Below are 26,843 nucleotides of genomic sequence, written 5' to 3'. Positions count from 1 at the left end.
AGGTATAATGAAATGGTGGGGTGGGGGGGGTGGAGGTGGAGGGACTAGGGAGGGCTCTCTTAGGAGAGGATAGATAAGCTGAGACTTGATTCACATTTGCCAGCTGAAAATGGTGGAGAAGAGTACTCCAGGCAGAAGGCACAAAACTTACAAAGGCCCTTACGGTAGGAAATTTAAGAAGGCCAGAGTGGGGATGGGAGCCCAACTGGAAGTAGAGGTTGTACAGGCAGGCTTGGGCCAGACCCCACAGCCTCATTAGGGATTCGGACCCTCACCCTCAAGGCCACAAGAAGCCCCTGAGTGATTTTCAGCAGATGTATCAGGTGATAGGATGCACATTTTTTAGAGTTCACTCTGGCTGCCGTGGAGAATGGCCCTGGGGGAGAGGTGGATGTAGGCAGAGGGACCAGCTGGGAGGAAGGCTAGGCCAGAGAGACCCTGATTTGGATGAGGAAGCCACAGTCGAGATGGGACAGCTGACAGATGTTGACATTTTGGAGGCAGGACTGGTAGGGCTTGGTCTTTTACTGGGGAGGGGAGTGGTGGGGGGAGCAGCAAGGATGACTCCCCTTGCGGTCTGGTTCAGGAAACTCAGGGGATGGTGGTCACTGAGAAAGGAGGCTGAGCCGATGGCAGAGAGGGTGCAGGGGAGGAGGGCAAAGCAAGGCTCGGATTTGGGACGTGCTCAAGCAAGGCCCCGAGAGGCCCAGGAGAGATTTCAAGGGACATTCACAAGCCCTATGCAGCTTCAGGCAGAGGTGGCTCACCAAGGGTGGAAAATCCCATGGGATCTCCAGCCAGAGCATCAGAATAAGGGAGTTTCTTGGCACCTGAGCCCAGAGATGCATTTCTGTTTCTCCCATGCCCTGTCAGAGAGGAAGGCTTCCCTTTTCTGGAAGTGTCAAAAACACTACACAGGAAACTCCATCAGCTGCCAGGGTGACTAATATTTATCACTGGTATATACAGTAGCCATTCTCCCAAGGCCATGAAATTCTGCCCACAGTTACCACCACCAGGCTCTCAGCAGCCCTGCCCGAGCCCAGCCATGCCTCGGCATTCCACAGGGCTGAATAATGCCACTCGCTTCCCGGAGGGGTTCCGCTTACCCGGCACCTCAGCAGCCTCTCGGCATCCTGGATTTGCTGCCTGCAGGTCAAGGTCCAGAGTCTCCGCCGTGCTCACAGACGTAAACCACAGCTTTGTCCAACCTGCCCTTCCAACCTCAGGACACAAGCAGCGCCTCCCTCCCCAGGGGAAGGACAGGGAGGGTAGGGACTTTGGAGGGCATTCTGGCCAAACTTTTCATCTTCAGAGGAGCAAACCGAGAGTCAGAGAAATCAAATAGCTTGCCCAATGTCACAGAGCAGAGCTGAGAAGACAACTCTGGGCCAGGGCTCACTCTTTGGGGTCCCAGCCATAGGATCAAGGCAGCAGGGTTCAGGTGGGTGGGAGGGAGCTGCGGGCCGCTGATACAGAGACCCTCTGGGAGAAAACAGGAAACGGATCAGGAAAAGCGTCCACTGGGACACCCCGTAGGATCTAACTCTCAAAGTCTGCACGTGGGACCCCACACACTCTGTCCTCTCCAACGACCTTCAAACAAGAAGCAGGCCTCTGTGCCAAAAGTGGGGGAAGAGTTGGGCCTTAGGAGCCCACTGAAAGATTCCTGGGAACAGTGGGCTATTCTCCGAGAAGACTTCCAGCAAGACCCCAGCTCTTAACAGAAATGGCCTCACTCATGCAATGCAGTTTACAAATTTATCTACGCCCACAGGTCTCTGTGAAGGGAAGCCCACAGAGGAAGTACTTTCTCGTGTGAAAATGACCATCGAGGAAAGGCGATAACAAGATAGCGCGGATACAGCAATCCGGTGTAAACTATGCCGTTCTGCCAAGTCCCTTGCCAAGGTTATCTGCCTACAGCACCTGCCAGAACAGAGGGGAAATCAACTGGAAAAAGGGCACTGCTCACAACTGCTATGAATTTTTTATCACTGCATGTCCAAGACACATTACAGTCCCCTCTGGGAACCAAGGAAAACAGGGCCTTAACTTTTTTCTAGTCAGAGATGTTCCTGAATTCAAGAATACTGAAGGAGGACCACAAAATGCAGAAGGACGGGGACCAGGAGGACAGCGTCAAAGGGCAATTCTTTCTTCCTAGAAGCTCCATCTGCTTCTATAATCAGACATGTTGCTTAATATTTCTGAACCCATCAGATCTGCTACAACCATGGCTTTATATATTCACTGACACTGCTGTGAAGATGAGACGTGGAAAGTCATTCATTCATTCAAACATTCAAACATTCACTGAACATGCTGAAATATCAAGTACTGTGCCAGGTACGTGGGATAGAAAAGTTGAAAAATACTCAGTCCCTGCCCTGGAAAAGCTAACAGCCATCAAAAGTTGGGGGAGGGTGAAAATCCTGAAATCTGATCTTATCTATCTTCCTCTTTTCAGTGCCACCCCCATAAAACCAGCCGAAGCAGGCACTTCTGCAAGTTGGGACCTGTTACACACACTTTCTCAGCAACCAGCCCCTTTCTTTCCTCCAGGTTTCTTGTCACTCTTTCTGTACCATCACCCCCTCCACCATCTTTAAGTGTCAACACCATTGCTGCTGCTGCTGCTAAGTCGCTTCAGTCGTGTCCGACTCTGTGCGACCCCATAGACGGCAGCCCACCAGGCTCCACCGTCCCTGGGATTCTCCAGGCAAGAATACTGGAGTGGGTTGCCATTTCCTTCTCCAGTGCATGAAAGGGAAACGTGAAAGTGAAGTCGCTCAGTCGTGTCCGACTCTTAGCGACCCCATGGACTGTAGCCTACCAGGATCCTCCGTCCATGGGATTTTCTAGGCAAGAGTACTGGAGTGGGGTGCCATTGCCTTCTCCGGTCAACACCATTAGAAAGGGTGAAATAATTCAGCCACCTTAAATAGTGCAAAGAGCCTCTTCTAACAGTTAAAGCGAGTGCTTATGGAGATCTAGCAACAGAAAGTAAAGTAGTCGCTCAGTCATGTCCAACTCTGCGACCCCATGGACTATGGCCCACCAGGCTCCTCTGGCCATGGAATTCTCCAGGCAAGAATACTGGAGTGGGGAGCTGTTCCCATCTCCAGGGGATCTTCCCAACCCAGGGATGGAACCCATGTCTCCCGCATTGTGGGCAGATTCTTTACCATCTGAGCCACCAAGGAAGCCCAAGAGAACACAAAGAAAAGAGGTTCAGGGTGGGCCCTCAAGGTGACATCAGAGCGGACATGGCCAACCCACAAGCGCTAATGGTTGGGGGGAACCCTCCTGATTATCTCAGCCAAGTTCCTGCCAAACATGAGTGGGGAGTTGGCACCTGCTGCCCCTCCCTGACACAGTGCCATGACCACCAGGGTCGCTGGAAAGAGTCATGGAGCTGAGAAATCTGGAGCCCAGGGAGGGTAAGTGAAACTCAGGGTTCCTAGACTCCAGGGAAGTGGCATATACCAGCTCTGAGGGCCCTTGCTCAAGTGAGCATTACTGTCAGTCACAGCAGCTAAGAGCCTATCCACAGGCCATTAACAGCTCCTGTCTGCATAGTGCTCTACAGTTTTGAAAACCTCTCCCATCCCTAGCTCTCTCCTGATGACCATGGTCACCTTCAGTGAAGGCAGGGTGGTTCTTACTAACCACACTGTGTGTGTGTGGCATAAAGAAGTCCCAGGACTTCCCTGGTGGTCCAGCGGCTAAGACTCTGCACTCCCAATGCACGGGGCATGGGTTCGATCCCTGGTCAGGGAAGATCCCACGTGCCACAACTAAAGATCCCACATGCTAAACTAAGACCTGGCCCAACCCAATAAAAAATAAATAAAAATTTAAAAATAATATTAAAAATAATACAATGAATCCCATGGAGGCTGTGTGCTTGGTCTGATGCCCCATCAAACAGGGAGAAGTGTCCAGGCATGTCTTCTACTTTCACAGGGCGGATGTGTGCTTGGTCTGAAGCCCCACTGAACAGGGAGAAGTGTCCAGGCACGTCTACTCCTCTTTCACAGGGTGGTGGGAAGTGGGTAAGGTGTAAAACATGAGCCCAAGACAATGGCCCCTGTACAAAGGAAGGTGGCAACTACATTTCGGAGGATGAAGGACATACAGAGAGGGCATCTACCACAAAGAAGGGCCCAGAACATACATTCGAAAATAATGATTATGTACCATGTGCCAGACCCAGGGAGTGAGTCAGGAGCCTATTTAAAGAAAGAGGAGATGGTCACAGCAAACTGGGACAGTCAAGGAAAATGCAACAGAGGAGGTAGGACTCACTCTGAGTTTTAAGGACAAAAAGGGACAGAGGAGGTGGGGAACGTGCCCCAGGGAATGTTAAGGGTGAGCCACAGTCGGGCACTGGGCGTGGAGACAGCAGGTTGGTTGGGGGCATGCTATGATGAGATTCTTCTTGGTGGGAGCAGAGAGACAGACACAAGGTCAACCCACAAAACGGTTGTCCCTGGAGGACTTTAAATATCAAGCAACAGGCCTTAAGTACCCTGTCTACAGAAATGCAGGGCATCTGGCTCTTTCCAGCCCAGTCCTAGGTCACCACCTGCTACAGACCAACCAGGACCACCAACAGGGTCAGAACTCACCTGTCTTAACAGATCTGCCCGGGGTCTTGCCCCCCATCCACATGGCCCATGTCTATATCCCACCCGCAGTCAGCCTGGGCAGGCCTGGAGCTGGCAGCTGGGGCAGACACAAAGCTCCTGCATATGAGGAAAGAGCTGAACCTTTACAAATTCATCTTGGCTCCAGAGAAGGTGGGTGGTGGGCATACTTTCAAAAGAGCCACAGTTTATGTGGTTTTCGCACATTTCTGAGCAAGTGGATGACTGCTGTGTGTGTGTGAACATAACGAGTTTCAAAAGGGAAAAAACAGTGGGTATATCTGACTCATCTTACACACACACACACACACGCATGCATTCCCCACCACCCCGGACTCTGACTTGAATAGCACAGCTCGGGGCGGGGCTGGGGGCTGCATCGGGCCACCTGCACTCCTTTCTCAAGGGCTCGCCTTCCAGGTGACCCATGAAAACACACTTAAACTGTGAACTCCTGGAGGGCAAGAACTGGGTTTTCCTCACACTGCCTTTGACAGAGCAGGGACCTCAAGAGCCCTGCTGATCTGATGGCAGAAATAAATAACCGTGCATGCCAAGTGCTGCTTCCCTGAAAGTGAAAGCCAATTCTACTCCTCAGCTCCCAACACAAACCAGTTTGCATTAGTGCTTTATTCCTTCTGTCTTTCCACCCCCTGGCTTCATAAAGCATTTCAGTAAGCACCTCGACAGCTAACGAAGCACTTTCACATCCATTACCTCACTCCGATGCTCACAGCAACTCCAGGATGTGGAAGAAGCTAGGATAGTATTCATGTTCCAAGAGGAGGAAGCCCCAGCTTAGAAACTTAAGATAATTTTGCTAAGGTCACGTCACTAATAAAACTCAGGTCCTGTCACTCCTTGTCCATAGATCTTCCTAACAGTCTAACTGTCAAGATTCTGGAACCTGATTCACCTTCTCCCAAGGATCAAATATATATTTAATTTCATTACAGCTCAGTCTCTTTAAATGGCATCATCTTCATCGCTGTCTTGCCACCAACCAGGACAGGAGGCTAGAGCCTGACTTACGAGAGTAGGCAAGCCTGTCTACGGCATAACCAGAGGGTGGGAGAGCCAGGGGGCTTGCTAAATTTGAAATCTTTTCTGACATCCAAGCATTTAAACAGCTCATTGACTCCCATACGTAAATATTACTATAAGCTACAGTTTCATTTACTCTGTGCTGGGGCCAAGAGGGTTTGAAAGTAGAGTGAGCACAAATTAGGTACTGGAAAGTTTCTTATTTCCTGTCGTGTCAGATGTTCACAGTCGAAAAGAAAAGAAAAGAAGAAGCAATGTCACGCGGTAAGTCTCCTATCAAACAACAAACGTCTTGTGTTCACACGTAATTGGTTCCTTTGCTCAATGGCGAAATTAAGCAGCACAACTAGATTGTTCTAGACAACTCAGGTCTTTGGCTGAGGGTCTCCTGACAGCTGAGTCAGTCCAGGGGCTGCTCCACCAGCGTGAGACACAGTTTTCCCAGGTATTACCTGAGGCAGGTGTAAAACACCAGGTGGAGCAGAGGTGAACCTCTGTAGCTGGGCCTTTATCCAGTGACACAAAGAAGCTTAAAAAAAAAAAAAAAAAAGCACTTTCCATTGTGATTTCCCTAATGGAAAGTGAGAAGGCCAGAATCCACATCCCAGCTCTGAGCCCTTGGGCAACTTACTATCCCTCTCTGGGTCTCTCATTCCTCCTAAAGGTGAAGCCTGGTTCAGAAAGCCCAAGTCTGCTTCAGCCGCAATGCCCACACCAATGACTCCTCCCTTTCCCTCTCACTCAACACAGCACACCTGAACCCAAGTTAGTGAGAGGGCCACCATAAGGAAAATATACTTATTAGAAGACATATTGTGATCTACTGGACATATACCCAGAGAATATCATAATTCCAAATGACACATGGACCCCAGTGTTCACTGCAGCACTATTCACAATGGCCAGGACATGGAAGCAACCTAGATGTCCATCAACAGAGGAATGGACAAAGAAGATGTGGTGTGTATATGCAATGGAATATTACTCAGTGATAAAAAGGAACAAAATGGGGTCATTTGTAGAGATGTGGATAGAACTAGAGATTGTCATACAGAGTGAAGTAAGTCAGAAAGAGAAAAATAAATACCGTATATTAACATATACATGTGGAACCTAGAAAAATGGTATAGATGATCTTATTTGCAAAACAAAAATAGAGACATAGAACAAATGTATGGACACAAAGGGGGAAGGGTGGGGTGGGATAAACTGGGAGATTAGTACTGACATATATACACTATTGACACTATATATAACAAAGATAACTAATGAGAAGCTACTCTATAGTACACGGAAGCATTTCTGTGCTCTGTGGTGAACTAAATGGAAAGAAATCCAAAAAAGAGGATAGACAGAGACATATAGCTGATTTACTAGCTGATTTACTTTGCTGTACAGTGTCCAACACTTTGGCCATCTGATGTGAAGAGCTGACTCACAGGAAAAGACCCTGATTGATGCTGGGAAAGATTGAGGGCAAAAGGAGAAGAAGGCAGCAGAGGATGAGATGGTTAGATGGCATCACTGACTCAATGGACGTGAGTTTGAGCAAACTCCAGGGGATAGTGAAGGACAGGGAAGCCTGGTGTGCTGAGTCCATGGGGTCACAAAGAAGTGGACATGACTAACAACAGTGTAAACTAGCACAACATTGTAAAGCAACTATACTCCAATAAAAATTAATTTTAAAATAAAAATAAAATATACATTGTGATAAAATGCACATAACCTAAAAAGTTACCACTTTAACAATTTTAAGGTGTACATTCCAATGGCATTTGATTCATACAAAACGTTGTGCAACCACCACTTTTATTTAGTTCTAGAACATTTTGATCACCCCTAAAGGAAAGCCTGTAGCCATTAGACAATCACTATACCCCATTCCACCCCATCTCAACCCCCTAGCAACCATTAATCTGCTTTCAGTCTCTATGAATTGACCTCTTCTGGACAGTTCATGTAAATGGAATCATACAACACATGGCCTTTTGTGTCTGGCTTCTTGCCCTCAGTATAATGTTTTCAAGGTTCATCCCTGGTCCAGTATGTACTTCATTGCTTGGCTGAAAAATTCCATTGTATAGAGGAATACGTTTTGAATTAACGGGTAAGGAAACCATTCATGAACTTCAGCAGTATTAGCAGTAATAATTAAATAAGATGATCTATATAAGGTCCCAGGCACATACTAAATGCTCAATTAACAACAGCTTCATTATCTTCAGCCTTCCTGAAGGCTAAAGTTTCTCACAGCAGGGCTCGTTTGAGAATCTCTGGCCTGGATGCCCCCTGAGGCCCCACCCAGGCCCCAGCTTCTTTGAATAAGTGAGGCAAAACATTCCACCCATGTGCTACGTCTTCCCCCAGTTTTCCAGGACATGTAAACCACTCCTCTGAGCATCCTTAGGCGCCAACAACACAACCTTGCAAAACAGTGGGGCCCCTCTTCTAAGCCGTCTTGCTCCTTGAATGTACCAAAATAGAACATTTGGGGACGTAGTGTAATTCTTCATTTTTCAAAATGACTCACAACAGGATTCCTTGAAACGGTTTCCCTGGTATGCTTGAAACATAATTCAATTGACACCATCACTGTTTCGGCAATAGACCTTCTCCATAAAACAGCGTGTGGCTATTAGGAGTCGGCTCTCATCCTGGAGGACAAGGTTTGTTCCAAGTCAGTGGGACCAATGTTTGCCTTTCCCTCCTCATAATCAGCGTGCTGCACCTGGAGACAGAAGTCCTGAGCCCTCACCCTACTTCCCAGCCCTGCGACTTTGAACGGCCACCTCTTGGACTGTCACTTCACTTCAGGAATACAGAAGTCGCCCCAACTTTCCCTAGTGCTGCTACCAGAATCAAAAGTGCCACAGAGATGTGAGTTACTGTTACTCACAGACCCAGCTATGCATTGGATGATTCCATTCACGTGAACTGTCTAGAAGAGGCCAATTCACAGAGACAGAAAGCAGACAGGGACTTCCCTGGTGGTGCAGTGGGTAAGAATCTGCCTGTCAACTGAGGAAATGGGTTTGATCCCTGGTCCGGGAAGATTCCACATGCTACAGGGCAACTAAGCCCATGCACCACAACTACTCAGCCCGCATTCTAGGGCCCGCAAGCTGCAACTACTGAAGCCTGCATGCCTAGAGCCCATGCTCTGCAAAAAAAAGATGCCACGATGAAGAGTAGAGTAGACCCCGCTCGCCACAACTAGAGAAAGCCTGTGCAAAGCAGTGAAGACCCAGTGCAGCCAAAAATAAATTAATTAATTAGAGAAAAGAGATTAATGGTTGCTAGGGAATTGAGATGGGATGGAATGAAGCACAATGACTGCCTAATAGGTACAGAGTCTCTTTTAGGGGTATAAAAATGTCCTAGAGCTAACTTGTTCTGGGCACAAGTTTTGGGGCACAAGTGCACACTTGTAAGCATTTCAGAACCCTGTCCCACCTTCATGGGTAGCTTGACCTTCTCCCAGTTGGTAACCTCACAGACCAAGGTCACTCTCCCATCCCACACAAGCCCCCCTACTGGCCGCATCCAAGCCTCCCAGTGGGTCCTCGGAGCTCCCTTAGGGACACGCAGGGGCCCGGATGCCCGCTTCACCTGTCTTCCGGGGGCTGTAGAGGCCTCCACAACCCAAGCAACGCTCCCCAAGCACTCTGTGGCCAGTCCTCTCCCAGCTCCCATAGCTTGTTTTCTTTAATTAGCTCACTGTGGCAGGAGAAAAATGCGGCCCCACCCTCGAAATGAGCAGATCTGGGCCTCAAATGTACTCTGTGGTTCGTCTCTGTGCTGCCAAGCTGTTAGCCAGGAGTGACAAGCTACTGGAGCTTAATAGGCAGGGGCTGGTGAGAAATCCTGCTCCAGTAAGAGAGGCCTTTCTCGTCCCAACATCTGACGTTTCTCGCCAAGAAAGCTGGGCTGCACCCCTTCCTGACTCCCTGAAATCTGCCATTGTGGTTCAGGGGACAATTCCAAATTCTGCTGGTTTGCTTTTTTTCCCCTCCCTCCTTCCTTCTTTTTTAATCTGCTCCTGGGACAGTTCATGGTCCATCTCTGATCTCAGAGATCAAGGACTGAGGCCCACGCAAAGTAGTTGGTGCTCATCTCCTGATGCTAGTGAGCAAGATTTCAATCAATACTGAGAATTCACCAGGGAGTTCTTCACACAGCACCCCGAATCTTAGCTAAAGGAAGATTTCTACCCATGTCATCTCAAACACGCCCCACCGTGGAAGGCAGGCAGACCCATTTCACAGATGAATGAAGTGAGGCTTGGTGGGGGAAGGACTGTCAGAAATCAAGTGACTCAGGATGGCAGAGGGTGGAAGGACAAGGACCCAGATCCTCCAACTCCAAGCACGACAACGTTTCTCTCATTCTGGTAACTTCTAAAACAGTCTGCAGAGCTACTTAGGAGTCAGGCTCCCCAGGCACTCCTCCTCCCAGACCCTCTCCAGTTAGACCTTGAAGACTGGGGTCCCAGATGCTACTCCTTTGGTCCTAGAACCTCGAAGGATTGATTCTTTTTCACCCTCATGACCATTGCTATCATTTATTCAACACAATGTACCAGACCTGTGTTAGCTCCCTTCCCTGAGTTCATTTCATACCATTTTACAGATGGGGAGATTGAGGGTCCAGGAGGCTTAAACAACCTGCCCAAGGTCCTATGGCTAGTTAAGACACGGAGACGCGATTTGACCCAAGAATTCAGCCTCCAAGTAGCTCACACTCTTCACGGCTACATTATAACTGAGAGACTGAGGATTGACCGATGAGGAGACTGACACAGGAAGAGACAACTTGTCCTAGGAGACCAAGCCAGAGGTGGGATTCTAACTGGGGCCTCTCTCTTAGCCCACGGCTGGCTCAAGCCCCTGCATCAGGATGCTTAGTAATTCACAAGAGTGAATGCACAGCACGCTCCCAAAACACCTCCAACAAGGGTGTGTTTGTAGCCTCAGAATTCTCAACTGTGATGTCCACCAACAACAGACCCACCATCACCTGGAACAGCCTGGAATCTTTAGAGCAAGTGCCAATGTTCACTTATCCACACGTTGTTTCTTGGCTCTACAACCTGGAACAGAGTAAATCTAGCAAAGGACCTGTGTGTATAAGACCAGTCTGAGGCCCCCAGCCCCAGGAGCCATCCAGCGTCAGCCACGTAATCTGTGGGACTCCAAGCAAAATGAAAATGTAGAGGCCTCAGAGCAAAAAGCAGGAAGAAATGTCATTAATGGTATTAAAATATAAAACATTTCCCCTTTCTTCCAGTGTCTCTCTCTGGACTTGTGATAATGGGTTTTGGCTTGTTTTTGCTATTTAATACCATCCTAAGTCAAGAAAAATTACAATTTTAAATTATTGGCGTGAATTTTGCCATTCATGTTTACATTGTGCGATGCCAAGTTTTGAATACAAACAAAAGAATACTTAACTAGTATGTGAAATCATCAAAATCACACTATTTGTATTTTGTAGCTTGGTGCTGTATGCTCATTCCTGTCTGACTCTTCGCAACCCCTATGAACTATAGCCCACCAGGCTCCTCTGTCCATGGAATTTTCCAGGCAAGAACACTGAGCAGGTTGCCATTTCCTCCTCCAGGGGATCTTCCCAACCCAGGGATCCAATCCACATCTCTTGCATCTCCTGCATTGGCAGGTGGATTCTCTACCACTAATCATATATACATACCCACCATACATCACATGACTAACCAGAGCAAGAGCACCACTGCATAAACTAACTCAACTGTTTTCACTTCACTTCTTGGTATGTGCACATTCTACCAACACTCCCCCCTAGCTGCTTACTGATGAACAGGGAAAAGGCACTGTGGGCTGCCTGATCTTTCCTTTCCCTTGTATGTCATCATTTTCAGCGTAAGTGATTGGCTAGCACGGGGAAGTCACACGAGTAAGAAAGCATATGATTAGATTCTTTGGTGGTTGATGTTTCTTAGAATGACATCACTTTCTGTATCTCAAATAAGCTCTGGTTCAAACTCATGACTCTCATGGGCTTCCCAGTTCTTGGAATAGCTTCAGAGCAATAAAGATGAAACAGGTATCTTCCAGTTGTTCATAACAAGCCCCTTTCTACAACACTTGAGTTTATGGAAAGCCTCTATGGATGAGGGGCTTGTTGCCAGGGAAACCAACCTTATGATTAGAAGGTAGAACTTTCAGCCTCAGCCCCTCAATTCTGCCCCCAACTCCAATCACCAATGGTCAATAATTTAATCAAGCAAGTCTTCCTAATGAAACCTCCATAAAAACCCAAAAGGACCAGGTTCAGAAAGCTTGCAGGTTGGTGAACACATGGAAACGAGCGGAGGGCTGTGCATCCAGAGCATGGATGCTCCAAGCTTCTTTCCACATACCTCTCCCTGTGCATCTCTTCCATGTGCCTGTTCTCGAGTTATACCCTCTTCCAATAAACCAGAAGATGTTTTTCTGTGAGCCAGTCTAGCAAATTAACTGAACCCTAGGAGGGTGTGGTGGGAAGCTCTGATCAATAGCTGGTAGATTAGAAGCACAAGTGTCAACCTGGACTTGTAACTGTTGTCTGAGGTGGGGGAGGGTGAGACTGAGCTCTTATCTGTGGGATCTGATGCTACCTGCAGGTAGAGAGGGTCAGAATTGCCTGAAACTGTTACTATCCAGCTGGGTGTGGGGAAATCGCCATACCTCACCCCAACACACACACATACACACAGTGATCAGAAGCATCAGAAATGACCAGTCTGTGGTCCTCCCTTCTGTGAGTAGAGAGTGAAGAGTAGACACATAAGTGTTTTCCAGACACCCCTCTAGGCAGCCCTGATGTCCTCCTAGAGACTGGTAGTAGAGCTGGGTAAAAACTCAAGTGCACTGAAGTCCAGAAAAAGAAAGAAAAAAAGAGTGATTGACTCCAAAGGTTCTACAACATCAAGTCAGTTGCAACCTGCCAGGATTTAAATAGTTACTGCAAAGGCTTCGCTGAGACACCTGTTATAAAGGTATGGGGCAGCATCCTTACCTAGATGAGTGCAGCCCATCTGCTTCCCTAAATACCTGTGAAGCAGACCTGAGGTAATTACGATCCTCAGACCATCTGGGCTATATTAGAAATAATGTGTATTTATTGAGTTAAAAGCTCAGGTCCTGCCTCCAACACAGTTATTTAGCGTCCTCACAACCTGCCTGAGCAGGCCTGGTTCCATGTTATCACACCCTGCCCTGGCATAGCCTTGTCCTCAGGGCAGCGATTCTGAGCAGAGCTTGAACAGTAAGATTGTTTAGTGCTGAGTCTATTGTAGGAGGAGGCGAGGCAGATGCCCTCAGCCCTGCCCGGGAGGAATCACCAGATGGGAAGACAGCCCCAGCTGACCCCCAAGTGTGGGATGGACGGAAGCAGTGGGTGCTTCCCTCTTAGAGCCTTCACATCCCAACCTGATGTCACTTCTAGCTACAACCCAAACAAGAGGATAATGTTTGCTGGTTGGAGGAGGACGCGTTTTCTGACCTGCCCCAGCCTTAGACTGATTCGCTGGATTTGTCACATACAGATCGCCCCACGCCGGCCATCTCCCACAGACCCACTGACCACCTGTGGACCCCCCACAGAACGGCTGGGAAAGGATTTGGAAAACTGCCAAGTGGTGGCCATGCCTGGATCTGGGAAACACCCTGGAATCATGCAAAGGGCCCTGAACCAGAAAGGATGTGAGCAGGGCTCAGATACCTGACCTCAGATAAGCCATTTGACTTCTCGGAGCCTCAGCTTCCTCAGCCGTTAAATGCAGAAGGCATCCAGGTGTGCAGGAGGATGGCGGCTGGTCCTCCCACTGGCCCAAGAGGTCTCTCCCAGGTGCTGCCAGGAGCGGTGAGATAGGAACAGTGGCTGCCTGGGTTTCTGTCGGGCAGCCAGCCTCCCCACCAGCCCTGATTGGCTCCTCAATTGCACCCACAACACTTGTGGGCCTGATACATCACCAGAAGCCAGCAGGAGCCTTTACCCAGTTCCTCTTTCCCTTCTTAGCAACAGCAATGCTGTGGATGGCTCTGAGGCCAAGTGGGCCTCCGTCTGTGCCCTCAGGACTGGGTTTGTTTACATCCTTCCTCTTAAACGATCTGGGCCTCGGTTACTTCTTGGAAGACTCGCTCCTTGGTAGGGCTGCTGGGAGGACCGAAAGACAAAAATGTGTGGAAGACCCCTGGCCTGGTACCTTCCTACAGGCCACGGTTAGAATGAGGATGCACCCAGATTGCCTGCCTTCGCTAAATGAAGCCCCTCCTGCATTGGGAACAGAATATGAGGTTTATAGAGATAGCAAGGCAGACAAAGGGCCCAGTGGAGGTGTGAACCCTAAAGCTTCATACTCAAGGGGCCCGCTAAGGTTCAAGCCCGATTCTACACCCATCATCCCACCTGATCTGCACCTGATCTGCAAGCATAGAGGCTTTACAGACAAGAAAAGCACGGCTCAGAAAGGTTAAGTGACACGCCCAAGAAGACACAGGAAGCCAGGGGTCCTGAGGGTCCTTTCCATGACACCTAGTGGTGAACAAGAAAAGAGGGACAAAACAGTGGTAATCACAGGGTCTGAGCAGCACCTCTAATAAAAAGGGTAGGGAAGGGAAGCTTGACTACAGATATGGAACTCTCAGTCCAAGATTCCTACTGCCTTAAAGCTCACTTTCAGCCTCCCAAGTGCTCATCACTGACTTTCAGACCACAACCCTCAGGTACTAGGGCCAGGGCCAACTTCCTATGGCCCAGATGCTGGCTGCTATTGCCACATTTCCTTCCCTAAAGTTCTAGAAGATCCAACATATAGGAAACATCATGCCCATTATTGAATCCTCAGAACACCACCACTGATAAGATTTCATATTTTTAGCTGTTGAACAAATGAGAAATGAATCACCCAGGAGACTAAGGGCAAGGGGAAGGCTTGACCCTAGAGGTAAACAGCCCTGCAGTCTGGGGCCTTTTCTGTCACACCACACTGCTCTGGATAAAGACCCCAGACCAACAGTACCCTTGGTATCCTGTCCCCACCTTTAATGGGGTGCAGCATCACCTGTCTAACAGTGGCTCTCAAGTTTTCATGTGTGTCAGCATCTTTCAGAGGAAACACAGACTTCTGGGCCACACCCCAGGGTTTCTGAGTCGGGAGGTCTTGTGGTAAGGCCTGATACTCTTCATCCCCAGTAAGATGTGGAGACTTGCTGGTTGGTAACCACACTTGGAGAACTGCTGATTTATCATCAATTTAAGCTCTCTCCGAATAGCTGAGGAATGGTTAACTCTGGCATATCCACTTGAGATAATGTGTAATTATGAAGACCATGGGGAAATGCTTATGGCAACATCAAATTAGGACAGCAGGTGGGCTCCCTAGGCTGGTCCAGGTGCTGTGTGTCCTCTGCTCTGTATCCCCAGGGCTGATCCCTACCAACAGGGAGCAACTGGGGAGTTTGGACAATAACACAACTCGTGGGAGGGTGGAGGGTGGGAGGAAGGGAGCAGCTGGGGTGTTTCTCCCCTCTCCCCCTTTCTGTCTTAGGTGGGCATTTCTAGAAGCAGCTGCATCTGCTCTAGATAGGTGGCCCACCAGTGACCCTTGATCTTGGGCTCTGGCCAGAAGGCCTCTTCCCTTTGTCCCTCCAGCCTAGAAGCAGCAGTGGCTTCCTGCCACTAAGCTCTAGGTCACCTCCCCTTCCTATGTTTGGCTTCTTGGCTTCTTTATCACCTGCATAATGAAGGCCCATATTAAATTCCCTTTGAGGTAAATACTTGATGGTGTTCCTGCTTTCCTGGTTAGACTGACTAATACACTCTGATTACAGCTACACAAAAACACTTATACCAACGGACAACTCTAGAAGGTAGTATGGAAAAATTAAAAGAGGTAACAAGGTGAAGCTTGTCTTCCAAAAATGTGAGAAGAATGTCAGTTATTTATTATCAATGACTAATATTTAAAAACTGGTCCCAAGCACACAGTTTAAGAGAAAACAAGGGAAAGAAAGAAAGAAAAACAGAAATAACCTTTTCCTTCATAAGGAAAAGGCTGGGGAGCCAGGAGTCCATGACAACAATCTAAGGAGAACAAACTCTTTACCTTCATTTCTAAAAACACCTTCTCTTGGAGAAACCATGGCCACAGCCACAATGATACTAGCAGTTCCCCCTGAAAGTACCGGTGGTTATCTGGGGGTGAGTGACTCACTTGTTAAAGAGGTCACATAACGTATCATCACAAAGCTGGTCTCCGGGGCAGGGCGGGTCACACTGGGCAACTGCCCAAACCACCTTCAACCCTCATTACCGTGGAGGCAGCTCCCACCTCAGGTCAGAAACCTGGGACCCATTCGAGAAATCCCTTTAGAGGAGACCAGGGGCCAGAGACTGCTGGGAGAGCAGGAATAATGAAAGAAGACGTTCTAAAACTCAAAAGGATTCTGTTCAAGCCATATCTACCAAGCACCAGGGCAGCAACGTGTGTGTGCCTGGGGTACCGGGTGGGGGAGGTGGCGGTGTCTTATCTTCCCAGCATTTGTAGAGTTCTTCTCTCCCAAAGAGCACAATTAAAATCAAAAAGCAAGGCTCCACAAAACCAGATGGTAACAATATAAGAAATTATGCTGGATTCCTGCATTGAACTCAAGGCTGAACACTGTGGCAATCAAATGCTCAAGTGGGAAAGGAGGTTCTTGGCCTTGGACCAAACACAGTTTGTTGGTCTGTTTATAATATTTTAGCCTGACAGCACTGCACAAAATGGACCACGAGGCTCACCGCTATAATGGGTTACTTTCAACCCCAAGCCAAACATGATTTAAAGCCCTAGGGAAATGGGGGTGGGGAACGCAGCAAAGAGAAACATCCAGGGCTTTACGAGAAATGTACATCTACTCTTGAAAACTCTGAGTGGAACATCTCAGCATCAGAACCATGCTTACCATCAAGAATACTTAGAAAACCAGGACTAAGCTTACAACAGCTCACACTGAGCAAGCATCAGAAAGTCTTTATTGCCCTGCCCTGTCCTCCCACCCATACTCCTCGTCCCAAGAAACGGACATCAGAGGCCTCGCACCTTCATCCCTGGTAGCTGGCTGACTCTACATCATAAGACAACTAACTACTCAGGGACAGGGCTGTTTGGCGAGGGTATGAACTTACAAGAAAAGCTATCCTAAGTTCAGGCAAAGCACAAGCAAACAAAACACCCACACAGGATCAAGAGACTTGGTGCCACCTCCAGCTTTGCCCCTCATCCACTGTGACCTGGGGCAAGTCCCCGTGCCTCTTGGAGCCTCAGTTTCCATCTGTGGAAGGGGCTGGACTAGATAACCTATCAAGTCAATTCTAACCAGGGGAGTCACTACTGTGTATGACCCAGTCTATGGCCCACGCTTCTGAAGGACAGGCAGAGTACCCCCAAACTGCAGGTCAAAGTGCTAAAGTGAGTATCCTAAGAGCCCACAGCTACTAAGTTGGGACTGTCAGCAAATCTGCCAGGCTCCAGACTCCGGGTCTTCCTACCACCCCAGGAGAGGTGCCCCACTCTCGAGTGCTGCCTTCCTGCACATGCCCTGCAGAGTCAGCCTCTCTCAGTCTGACCCAAGCAGCCTGTCTCCACTTCCTCGGGGTGGCCCTTCCTCAGTCTGAGTGTGCCTCCTCCTCACACTTGGGTCCAGGCTTCCACATGGGGCAGGGCATCCACAGTCAGGGTCAGGTCAGGAACCACGACCCTGTGTGGCTTCAGAGGCAAGAACAGCAAAACCCAATGCCTCCAACTGCTGGTTTCACCACCCACCGCCCCCATGGGACTCTCACTTCCCCATCCACTGGTGCTACCCGCTTCCCACTGGCCTGATGATCAGCTGGGGGGCCCTGGGCCAAGTCACTCAGCATCTCCAGGCCTCCGCTTGTTCATCTGGACCAGCATCGACCTCCAGAGATTGTCACAGAGATGAAATAAAATCAAGTATGTGACACAGAGATAAAATGAGCTCAGGTCTGTGAGAGCTCCGTGTAAACTGTAAAATACAGTATATCAAAGGCCATGGTGGGCTTCCCTGGTGGTCCAGTGGTGAGGAGTCTGCCTTGCAAGGTGGGGGATGCCACTTCGATCTCTCGTCTGGGCGAATCCCACATGCCATGGGGGAACCAAGCCCATGCACCAGAACTGCTGAAGCCTGCACACCCTAGAGCTTGGGCTCTGCAACAAGAGAAGCCAAGAAGCCGCTGCAATAAGAAGCCCACATATTGCAACCAGAGAGTAGCTCCTGCTTCTGCAACTAGTGAAAGCCTGTGTGCAGCAATGAAGACCTAGCACATCCATAAATAAATAGATTATTTTTTTTTAATATTCTGGTGGTGGTGTCTCCCCTTCCCAGTGACAGCAGCTGGAAAGAGAGTCCATTATCGTTGAAGGGATGTACTGAGAAACCTCATGAGCACACACACCTATGCACTGACTTTTGAGGCCACGCAGGGCAGTGAAAGAAAAGACCCTGTCAAAGAAGAGGAAGGGCCACATGAACGCTCAGATGGTCCCTGTCACCTAGAAGACAGGGGTGAGACCACGTCTCTGCCTCCCCCAATCCCAGGGCTGCTGTGAAGACAGGACAGTGGGAACGTGCAAACTCACCATCCTCCCCACAGGAACGGGGAGATGAAGGTCACAGCTAGAGGACACCTGGCTGCCTTTCTTGCTCTTCAGAATCACCGAGGAGCTCACAGAAAGGAAAAGGCGGGAGAAAGGATAGCGCGTTGAAAAAACAGTCAGGAAGCAAGCATGGCTGGGCAGGCAGAACTGACCAGGACGGAGGAAGGTACGGGTTTTTAGGGTGTTTCTATCATTTTTCTGGGGGCTCCTAATCTGGTGTCTTTAGAAACACAAAAACAAAACAAAAGCAGCCATTTCCCCAAGAAAAAACAAACAAACAACCTACCTTGCAAGAGAAAGTTGTTGGCTGTGTTCACACTCAGGACTGTGCTGTGTGTCACAGTTTCCTGGGGTCTCCTGGGACCTCTGTGGGGCCGGGTGCTGAGGGTCCCTGGGGAAGGGCTCACCCTTCTCAGCTCACTGAGCTCTCTCTGTTCACACAAGGTTGCCCAACAGAGGTTTGAGCGACCCCATCCATACCATGTGCTCCTGGGTGCTGACAGACCCCAGGTGTGAACCGCGGTGGGTGCCAGTCCCCTCCACCCCGCCCAGAACAGCTGCTCCCCGGTTTGTGGGGGTGGGGGGGGTTCTGAAACAGCCCTCCTAAAGCTGTGCCCAACTACAACGTGCGAAAAAGCAGCAAAACACCGCCTGTGTGTCCTTTGGGCCCGCCCCCACCACACAGCCCCATAGCTTTGCTGCTCCTGTGGGTTTTCTCCCCAGCTCTGCCCCCTCCGCTCCTTCACAGATGCTCACACTCATCGATGCACCTCACCTGGCCTCCACCCCGGGGTTTCCCTGGTAGGCTTCCTCAGCCCCTGCCTGCCCCACTGCCCTAGCCCCAGCTGACAAGTAAATCAAAGAACACAAGATCCACCAAGCCTACCAGGCGAGGCGGTTCCCACTTAGCAAGAGCTGACCCTCATGTGTGCCCCGCCTCCAAGCCACAGTCTCAGAGACTTAGTTCTAGGTTGGGGCTTCCCTGGTGGCTCAGAGGTAAAGAATCTGCCTGCAATGCAGGAGACCCAGGTTCGACCCCTGGGTCGGGAAGATCCACTGGAGAAGGAAACAGCAATCCATTCCATCATTCTAGACTGGGGAATCACATGGACAGAGGAGTCTGGCAGATTACAGTCCACAGGGTGGTAACGGTCAGAGCGGACTGAGGCAACTGAGCACCACTGGGTGCTTCTGACCACCAGAGCAGAACATCCACACAGGCAAAGGGGGAACAGAGAAAACAAACCCCAGGCCAGAATTACACTGCATGAAGCCTCCTGCGATAATGGGAGAGAAACTAATAAACGCATATCTGCTCCCACCTCGAGCTCCAAGTCTCTGTTTGTATTCTCCTAGATGAGCTCCAGGCATCACCGCTGAGCTGTCAATCTGCTGGGCCAGAGGAACTCTAAGAACTCTGATCGAAACCATGGCTTCCCAAGGGCCTGGCTTGCTCCGCCCCAACCCCCTCTCCCAGAAGAGCTGGCATCATAGCAAAACAATTTCAAAGCACAGAGACCATAAACACCAAATTAAAAGGTAAAGTAAAAAAGGGAGGAGATGTTTACTGGAAACTTAAGTTCTACTGCCCAGAAAAAAAATATAGGTCTTTTTTTAAACACATACACCAACACACACACATATATATAAAGCCTCTGCTGCCCACCTTAAGAAATATGTACTTTGCTCTATATATGGCTTTCTTATCTGCCCTCGATTATGCTCAGCTCATAACCGTGAAGCCTGAAATAATTACCCACAGAGAAATAATAGCCTTGGCCCCAGTCAGGGCCTAACAAAGCCAGTCCTGCGTTTACCAATGATCACACAACTTGCTTGCAGGACAAACTTGAGTTTGCTGATGCACAGATAATCATTCCCATCCATACCTGAAATGCAGCCACCGCTGAGAGAGTGCCAGGTGGCTACTGGAACCAAGAGCAATCATCTTACATGGTATTTCTGGGATAGAAGGAAAGGAGTTCCAGCTGAAACTAGGCAGGAAATCAAGGTGGGCAGATGGTAATCATCAAAGCAGGGGGCGGGCAAAGACCACCCCTCCCTTGCAGGAGAAGGAAAAAGCTAGAGGAAAATTGACTCCCAAAAGCAGAGAATTTTGAGGGGGGCAAGAGCATACAGTCCTTCTTACTAGCAAGGGGGTGCCCCTCAGGGCTGCTCCCCAAAGACAGTCAACATGTTAGAAGCAGGGAGACAGGCACCGTCTACTACTGGGGCCCAGGAGTCTCCTTTTCACTAGCTCACACCCTTGACTGGACCTGATCTGTCCTACCCGCACCTCCATTGTCCCTCCCTCTGAACCCCTGGGTCCTCATCACGTACCCGAAACACAGAAGGCCTTCAGATTGGGTTGACCAAATGCTCCTTCAGGTTTCCCTGTAAGATACTATGGAAACACCCCAATGAACATTTTGGCCTACCCAATACTATCCCACACTTGTACATTCAAACCCCAAGTCAGACGGTAAGCTCTCTGAGGGCAGTGGCCATATTTGCCATTTCTCTGAGCACCTTGCTCCATAAATATTAAGTGACTGATGGATTCTTGCCTGAGAAACAGCAACCTCTATCTGGCATCTGTGTCTACACCCACAACTCAAACCCTGTCACTGAAAAACCTCTTGAACCACATTCCCCTATTTGCAAGACCCTTCAAGGTTCATCAGTACTGACCAGGTCTCCTCCCTCCTGAAGCTCATTTCACATCCAATAAGTCATCACCTTTACAATCCCATCACCATCACAAAATGCCCTCTTCTCTGCCTGAAAAAATATTAGAACTGAGCTGTCCTTTCCCATTAATGTCTGACCTGGACAGCCCCTCAGATTCCTTCAGCTGTAGGGATGGAGTCCCCACAAGGAACTATGAATGATTGGGCATAAACAGGAGTGTTTAGATGCTGCAGCTGATGAAGGTGGTGGGAAGCTCTCAATCAACGGCAAGAACACTCACGAAGGCACAGGGACCACCAAAGGACATACTTTCACAGCCCCTAGCATCCACCAGGGCATTGCCAAGGATCTGACACTAAGGTATGCCAGCACTGGCTGAGGCCTCTGACTTAGTTGCATGAAAAAAGTGTGGGTGTGTGTAATGGTCTGTTTAATCCATTCCTGCTCCGTCCCTGCCCTTGCCACCGCCCCCTACCCCAACTTAGTACTCTGAGTTTCCCAAGCAGAAATAACCAACTACAGATGGTTCCACTCCTTCAGAGATGTTTGAGAAACCACTGACCCAGAGATAGGAGAAAACTGGGGCTCCAAACCTCAGGGCAACTATTCACCATCGGCAGCTGTGATTACCAAATCAATGTGCTTCTAGAACTTTTTTCTGTGTACATGCACTTTTTCTTTTTAAACCAACCACTATCACTTTTCCCCGAGAAGAGATGCCCGAAACATTGAACCACAGCTTTACTTAAGATCTAGAGCTGGGATTTCCCTGGTGGTTCAGTGGTTAGGAATCTGCCTTCCAACGCAGGGGATGTGTGTTCGCTCCCTGGTCAGGGAACTAGATCCCACATGCCACAGGGCAACTAAGCCCGCACTCCACAAGTAAGACCCAGCGTAGACAAAAAATAAATGTTAAAAAAAAATCTAGGACTGTTGATTCTCAATCCTGGCTACATACCAGAGAACTTTAAATCTACTGATTCCCAGGGCCCACCTGTAGAAATTTTGAATTGGTCTGAGCCGTGGTCTAGGGATTGGAATTTTTATAAGTGACCAAGGTTGAGAATCTTCCATGTTGAGCCCAAGCACCAAATGTGAATCATGAGGAAGCAGGAGTCCCAGCTGCCACAGCTTACCCCTGCACCTCAAACCTCTTTCCATCCTGTCTTCAACGGCAGGCCCCTGTCTTTAGCCCCCGGAGCGATGGTACAGTGATCCTGAAACTCTCCAAATGAGTAACAGAGTTTGTCATTTCTTTGAATGCAAGCTTCAGAATTAGAACGTTTAAGGTACAGAAACTTTAAAAATCCTGCTAAGCCAATGCCTTTGGTTTGTCAAGGAGGAAACCAGGGGCCAGGGTAGCAAAGTGACTCACCCAAGGTCATGAAGCTGGTTCACAATGGGACAGGCCTAGAACCCAGGTCTTCCACCTCTAGTTCTCTCTCTGGGACACCAACCAGGAGGTCCTGGGGTGACAGACCCCCAACAAAAGCGAGGTCACAGGAATGGCCGCTGTTTACTTCTTGTGTGCTTTTAACAGCTGAGAGCAAAGATGGTTCTTCTCTTTAAACTGAGCATGCTGGTCAAATCATAATCCTCAAAGAATATATTTGCTGGCTGGCTGGAGTTTGTGGAAAAAGCCTTTAGAAAAAACAGAGTCTACCCAAGTTTTGAAAGAGCGCTCTGTTGAGCTGCGGGTCTGAGAGCCTGAAAAGCAGCAGTGGATTCTGGTTTCTTGTGGATAAGAGAGAGTTGATTGTTGGTTTCAAAATCTCTAACCAACCTGTGAACACGTTTCCCTTCCTTCCTGTATTTTTACGGCACCACGCCTGCAATGCATGCAGCTGGTGGCTAGAAGCACAGGAAGCCTGTGCTTTGGGTTAAATGAGAATTCCTCTCTGCCTACAAGCTGACTTCCCCTAGCCTGGGCTAGGGAACAGATCCTCATCAGGTGAGCCTTGTTTCAACACAAGCCTGGCAGCTCCAGGCAGCAGGAGTATATACAACTGTCCAAATCTACAGACCCGTTACAGCCCCTGGACCATAGTGTCTGACAGCACCGCCACCAACTGAAGATACTCAGTAACTATCTGATGAGTTAAGTCATCACTGTAACAATTAATATAAGGAATGGGCCACCTCTGAAGGTAAAGCATTGGACGAAAAGTTAGATTTATCCCCCTGGAAAATATGTGCATCAAGAAAAGAGTAAGGGGACTTCCCTGGTGGTACAGTGACTAAGACTCCATGCTCTCAATGCAGGGGGCCCAGGTTCCATCCCTGGTCAGGGAGCTAGATCCCACATGCCGAAACTAAGATCTGGCAGCAATTAAGTGAAAAGCAAGAAGCCAAGGAAGAGAGGGCAAAGAGGCGTCATGAAATATTAGAACTGATATAGACCTTTGAGATTCTCTCTTGGACTTGTCATTTTTTAGATGCAAAGACCGATACTCAGAGAAGCCAAGCAAACTTTGCTGAAGTCAGAAAGCCAAGTTTCATCCAAGAGTGGCCGAGGGCCCTCAGCCTCACTGGAGAAACAGGATGCTAAGACTGCGGTTCCTTCATGTGCATGGGTGTCTGTTCTCAGGCTCATTCAACACTTCACTGACCCTGGAGCTTCAACAATGAAGTTGAAGACCTGTGGAGGTTGTGGACAGAGTATAGACAGCAATAGTCATTGTTCAATTCCAGGCATTTCTGGGATGTTCAGATACAGACGCCCAGTGAACAGCTGAAGATGAGGGTCTCTAGCTGTGCAGAACTACAGATCTGGAAGTCAGCTCCCCAGTGAAACCCAGGGAGAGGACAAGTACTGCAATTCTGAACTGTGATACCCCGCAGAGCAGAACGAGGTCCAGCCTGTGGTTTGATTTTCTCATAAACGAAGTTAAGGCTGATAGGCAAAAAATAAAAACACAGAGTGGCCAAAAGGTGACATTCAAAAAGATTCTGGGATCAAAGTCCCTTTGTGAGCACTGTTATTTCACCCTCCTCTGAACGGTAACCACTTCCCACATGAGCCTCAGTAAGGCAACCGTGTAGCCCACAAAAGAGATAGAAATATGACCACACTTCCCTCTTATAAACAGGCGATGGTAAACATCTGAGACCACTGGTCCACAGTCGTGGTTAAACAAAGGGTCAGGGGGCCCCCTGGAATGGCTGTCAGGGCCTCCATCTCCCCACACACTGACCCTCCTTCTGAGTGGGGACCTTGGACCATTAACTTCAGAGCTCCAGCTGGTCAAACAGAGCCAGCCTCACCCTGGAACCACTTTGTTGGCTTTCATGCCTAGGCTCCCCTGGCCACTACTCCTGAAGACTCAAGAATTTTTAAGGAGAGTAGCTGCTTTGGTGCCTGACCCTGTGCTCAAAAATGCCACCCTGGTGGGGGGGAGGGGGAGTCTAGTGAAGCAGGCAGGAGGGCATCACGTCATGCGTGTGCTGAACCATGCAACCCCCCCACCCCCACCTCCTGGAGCAGTAGCGGTGGTAGATTCTTTTTTTAAAAAAAAAACAAAAACAAGAAAAGTCAAAACTGCAACTCTTTCAATCAAGCAAGAAAAAGAGGCAAAACCTCAAACAAGTATCTTTAATTAGCTTTAAAATGTTCCCTGGGGGGTCCCAGCTCCTAGATTAATAGGAAAATAAACCTTGAGGCCTTGGGACAGACTCTGTTTTCTCTGAATTGGAATGAAAAAGGCTTTGCAGACCTGAAGCCAGTTATTAGCTGACTGTGACAGAAGTCTTCCTGGGTATGCCGTGTCTGCCGAATGTTCCATCAGAAAACGATCCTCAAATTCTATAAATCGGCCAGCACTTTGTTTTTAACCACTGAACATTTATAGAATTCTTATTTCTTCGTCTACATGCTTTCAGAGAAAGTTTCCAGCAACTTCAAAGCCAGTTAGACACACAAAGACGCTAAACATGCAATTAAATTTCACAGGGTTTTGAAGCTAGAATACCGCAAGAACCTTTAGAAAATTTCCCCTGGGGGCAGGAGGCTCTTAACTCTGTACCCCACCCCCACTCCATACTCAAGGGCAAATTTTTAATCTTCATTTCGTCAACAGGAAAACTCGACTGGTAGAGGGGCGGAGATAGAAATCTGAACTGCTTGAAAGACCTGGCTTAAGTCAGAAAGTATACAGTCCTCAGGTAAAGTGTTCAGAGGCTCTGCTGGTCCCCTCAGTGAGCCTCACTTCCATTTGTCCCCCTGAACCCTAATTTCACACCCATTCCTAAGCTGTCCCACAGCAGACTGCTACAACCCACACAGGTGGATGTTCTGAACACAAATAATGGTCTCTCCATCTCGACTGTAAGCTCCATGAGGGCAAGATCTAGCACTCTGACTGGGTTACTACTGTGACCTCTAAACTCAGCAAGACATCGTTCAAGACATCAACAAGACAAGTGTTCAGAAGTCTACTCAGAGAAGAAGGAAAACACCAATCAACAAGTATTAATTGATATTTACTAAGTGCCCAGCAGGTATTACTGTTCATAGGATTCAGCAAGGAGATCAAACCAGTCAATCCTAAAGGAAATCAACCCTGAATATTCATTAGAAGGACTGATGCTGAAGCTCCAATACTTTTGCCACCTGATGCGAAGAGCCAACTCATTGGAAAAGACCCTGATGTCGGGAAAGATTGAGGGCAGGAGGAGAATAGGGCAACAGAGAATGAGATGGTTGGTTGGCATCACCGACTCAATAGATATGAGTTTGAGCAAGCTCCAGCAGTTGGTGATGGACAGGGAAGCCTGGCATGCTGCAGTCCATGGGGTCAAAAAGAATCAGACACAACTGAGCGACAGAACAACAACAAAAGCAGGTACTAAGTACCATAATGAGCCAAGGAAACAACCTGGGTCTCTGACTTTGAGGGACTTCTTACAATCTAATTTCTGCCACTGGCTGCACGTGACACAATACTGACGAGTGAGATACAAGAGGGATTCCAGGAAAGATTTCCTTCCTGGACAAAGAGACCCCCAAGGAGAAGCAGCCTTTCCTGCTGTTGGATGCAACTGTGTAAAGAGGGTAACACCTGGAGCAGCTGTGACCATCACTGGATCATGAAGGCTGGAGATGACAGAGCAGAAAGACAGAAGGCTCCCAAGTCCTTGCTGGTGCCTGACACCACCCTGCCTCCAGACTTCTTAGAGGAGGTAATAAGCCCCCACAGTGGTGAAGCTGTTAGCTGAGTTTCAAGTTACTTGCAGCCCAAGCATCCTCAGACAGTGAGTCTGGCCCCTGATGAGAAAATGGGGTGGATCAGGGAGCAAAGGAGCTGGCTGGCTTACTGCAATATCCAGGCATGAGAAACCGGGGGCCTCGGCTGAGGAGAGGGTGTTGATGGTGAGGACAGCTTGAACTCAGGAAACACAAAAGCGGATTCCAGTCTTACCCACATGATGGCCTAGTCATCTCCATGAAGCCCAGGGCCTAGTTCCCACGCTGACTCTCCAGTGAACTGGAACATAAATAATTAATATTCCTGGCCCATCCTCACCCACACACATGCCTGCTTGTGTCTGTGGGGTAAAAAAGAAAAAAAGGGAAATGCATGTTGTTCTATTTATAAGAAACAGCACAGCCACAAAGGGTGATGACTAGAGGGGCACAGTATCAGCTGAAGTTCTCCAAGCAAGTGCTAAGTTCGGTTTGAATTTACACTTGGCTTCTCTCAGCCTGTAACTGGTCCTCTTCAACACTCCAGCTGCTCTCCTTGGAGCTCATCAGACAGGGCCTTGCCCACAGC

The 26,843-nt window shown here is 48.8% G+C and overlaps 1 protein-coding gene and 1 long non-coding RNA gene across 15 annotated transcripts in view; one reads left to right on the top strand and one right to left on the bottom strand.

The window, feature by feature from the left end:
• Window positions 1-26,843, bottom strand: part of SMAD3 (SMAD family member 3) — a 127,535-nt gene that overhangs the window by 85,839 nt on the left and 14,853 nt on the right. For 2 of the 14 annotated variants that reach the window (XM_081511872.1, XM_081511869.1), the window contains exons 1-4: window positions 15,826-15,916; window positions 14,127-14,252; window positions 13,714-13,874; window positions 13,445-13,568 (exon numbers count right to left, since the gene is read on the bottom strand). The exons of 3 other annotated variants lie outside the window; for them this stretch is intronic. Coding sequence is in view for 8 of the 11 variants with exons in the window: in XM_081511869.1 (XP_081367995.1) it covers window positions 13,445-13,458 (14 nt within the window). In the remaining 3 variants the exon portion in view is untranslated. Of the gene's footprint in view, window positions 1-12,734; window positions 12,762-13,444; window positions 13,875-14,126; window positions 14,253-15,825; window positions 15,917-18,667; window positions 18,723-21,627; window positions 21,676-26,843 lie in introns of those variants that run through there. 9 more of the 14 variants (XM_081511868.1, XM_081511866.1, XM_081511865.1 and 6 more) reach the window with 9 other exon arrangements.
• LOC145514312 (uncharacterized) lies at window positions 15,960-24,017 on the top strand. Its single transcript, XR_014060041.1, has 3 exons — window positions 15,960-18,547; window positions 19,738-19,920; window positions 23,508-24,017. It is a non-coding gene; the product is annotated as an uncharacterized LOC145514312 (long non-coding RNA).

Source organism: Giraffa tippelskirchi, chromosome 7 (genome assembly GCF_054371585.1).
Source record: "Giraffa tippelskirchi isolate mGirTip1 chromosome 7, T2T-mGirTip1v1.2.pri, whole genome shotgun sequence".
In the NCBI taxonomy this organism is placed as follows: Eukaryota; Metazoa; Chordata; class Mammalia; order Artiodactyla; family Giraffidae; genus Giraffa; species Giraffa tippelskirchi.
Note: the sequence above shows the minus strand (reverse complement) of the source record. Positions and strands in the feature narration are given on the sequence as shown.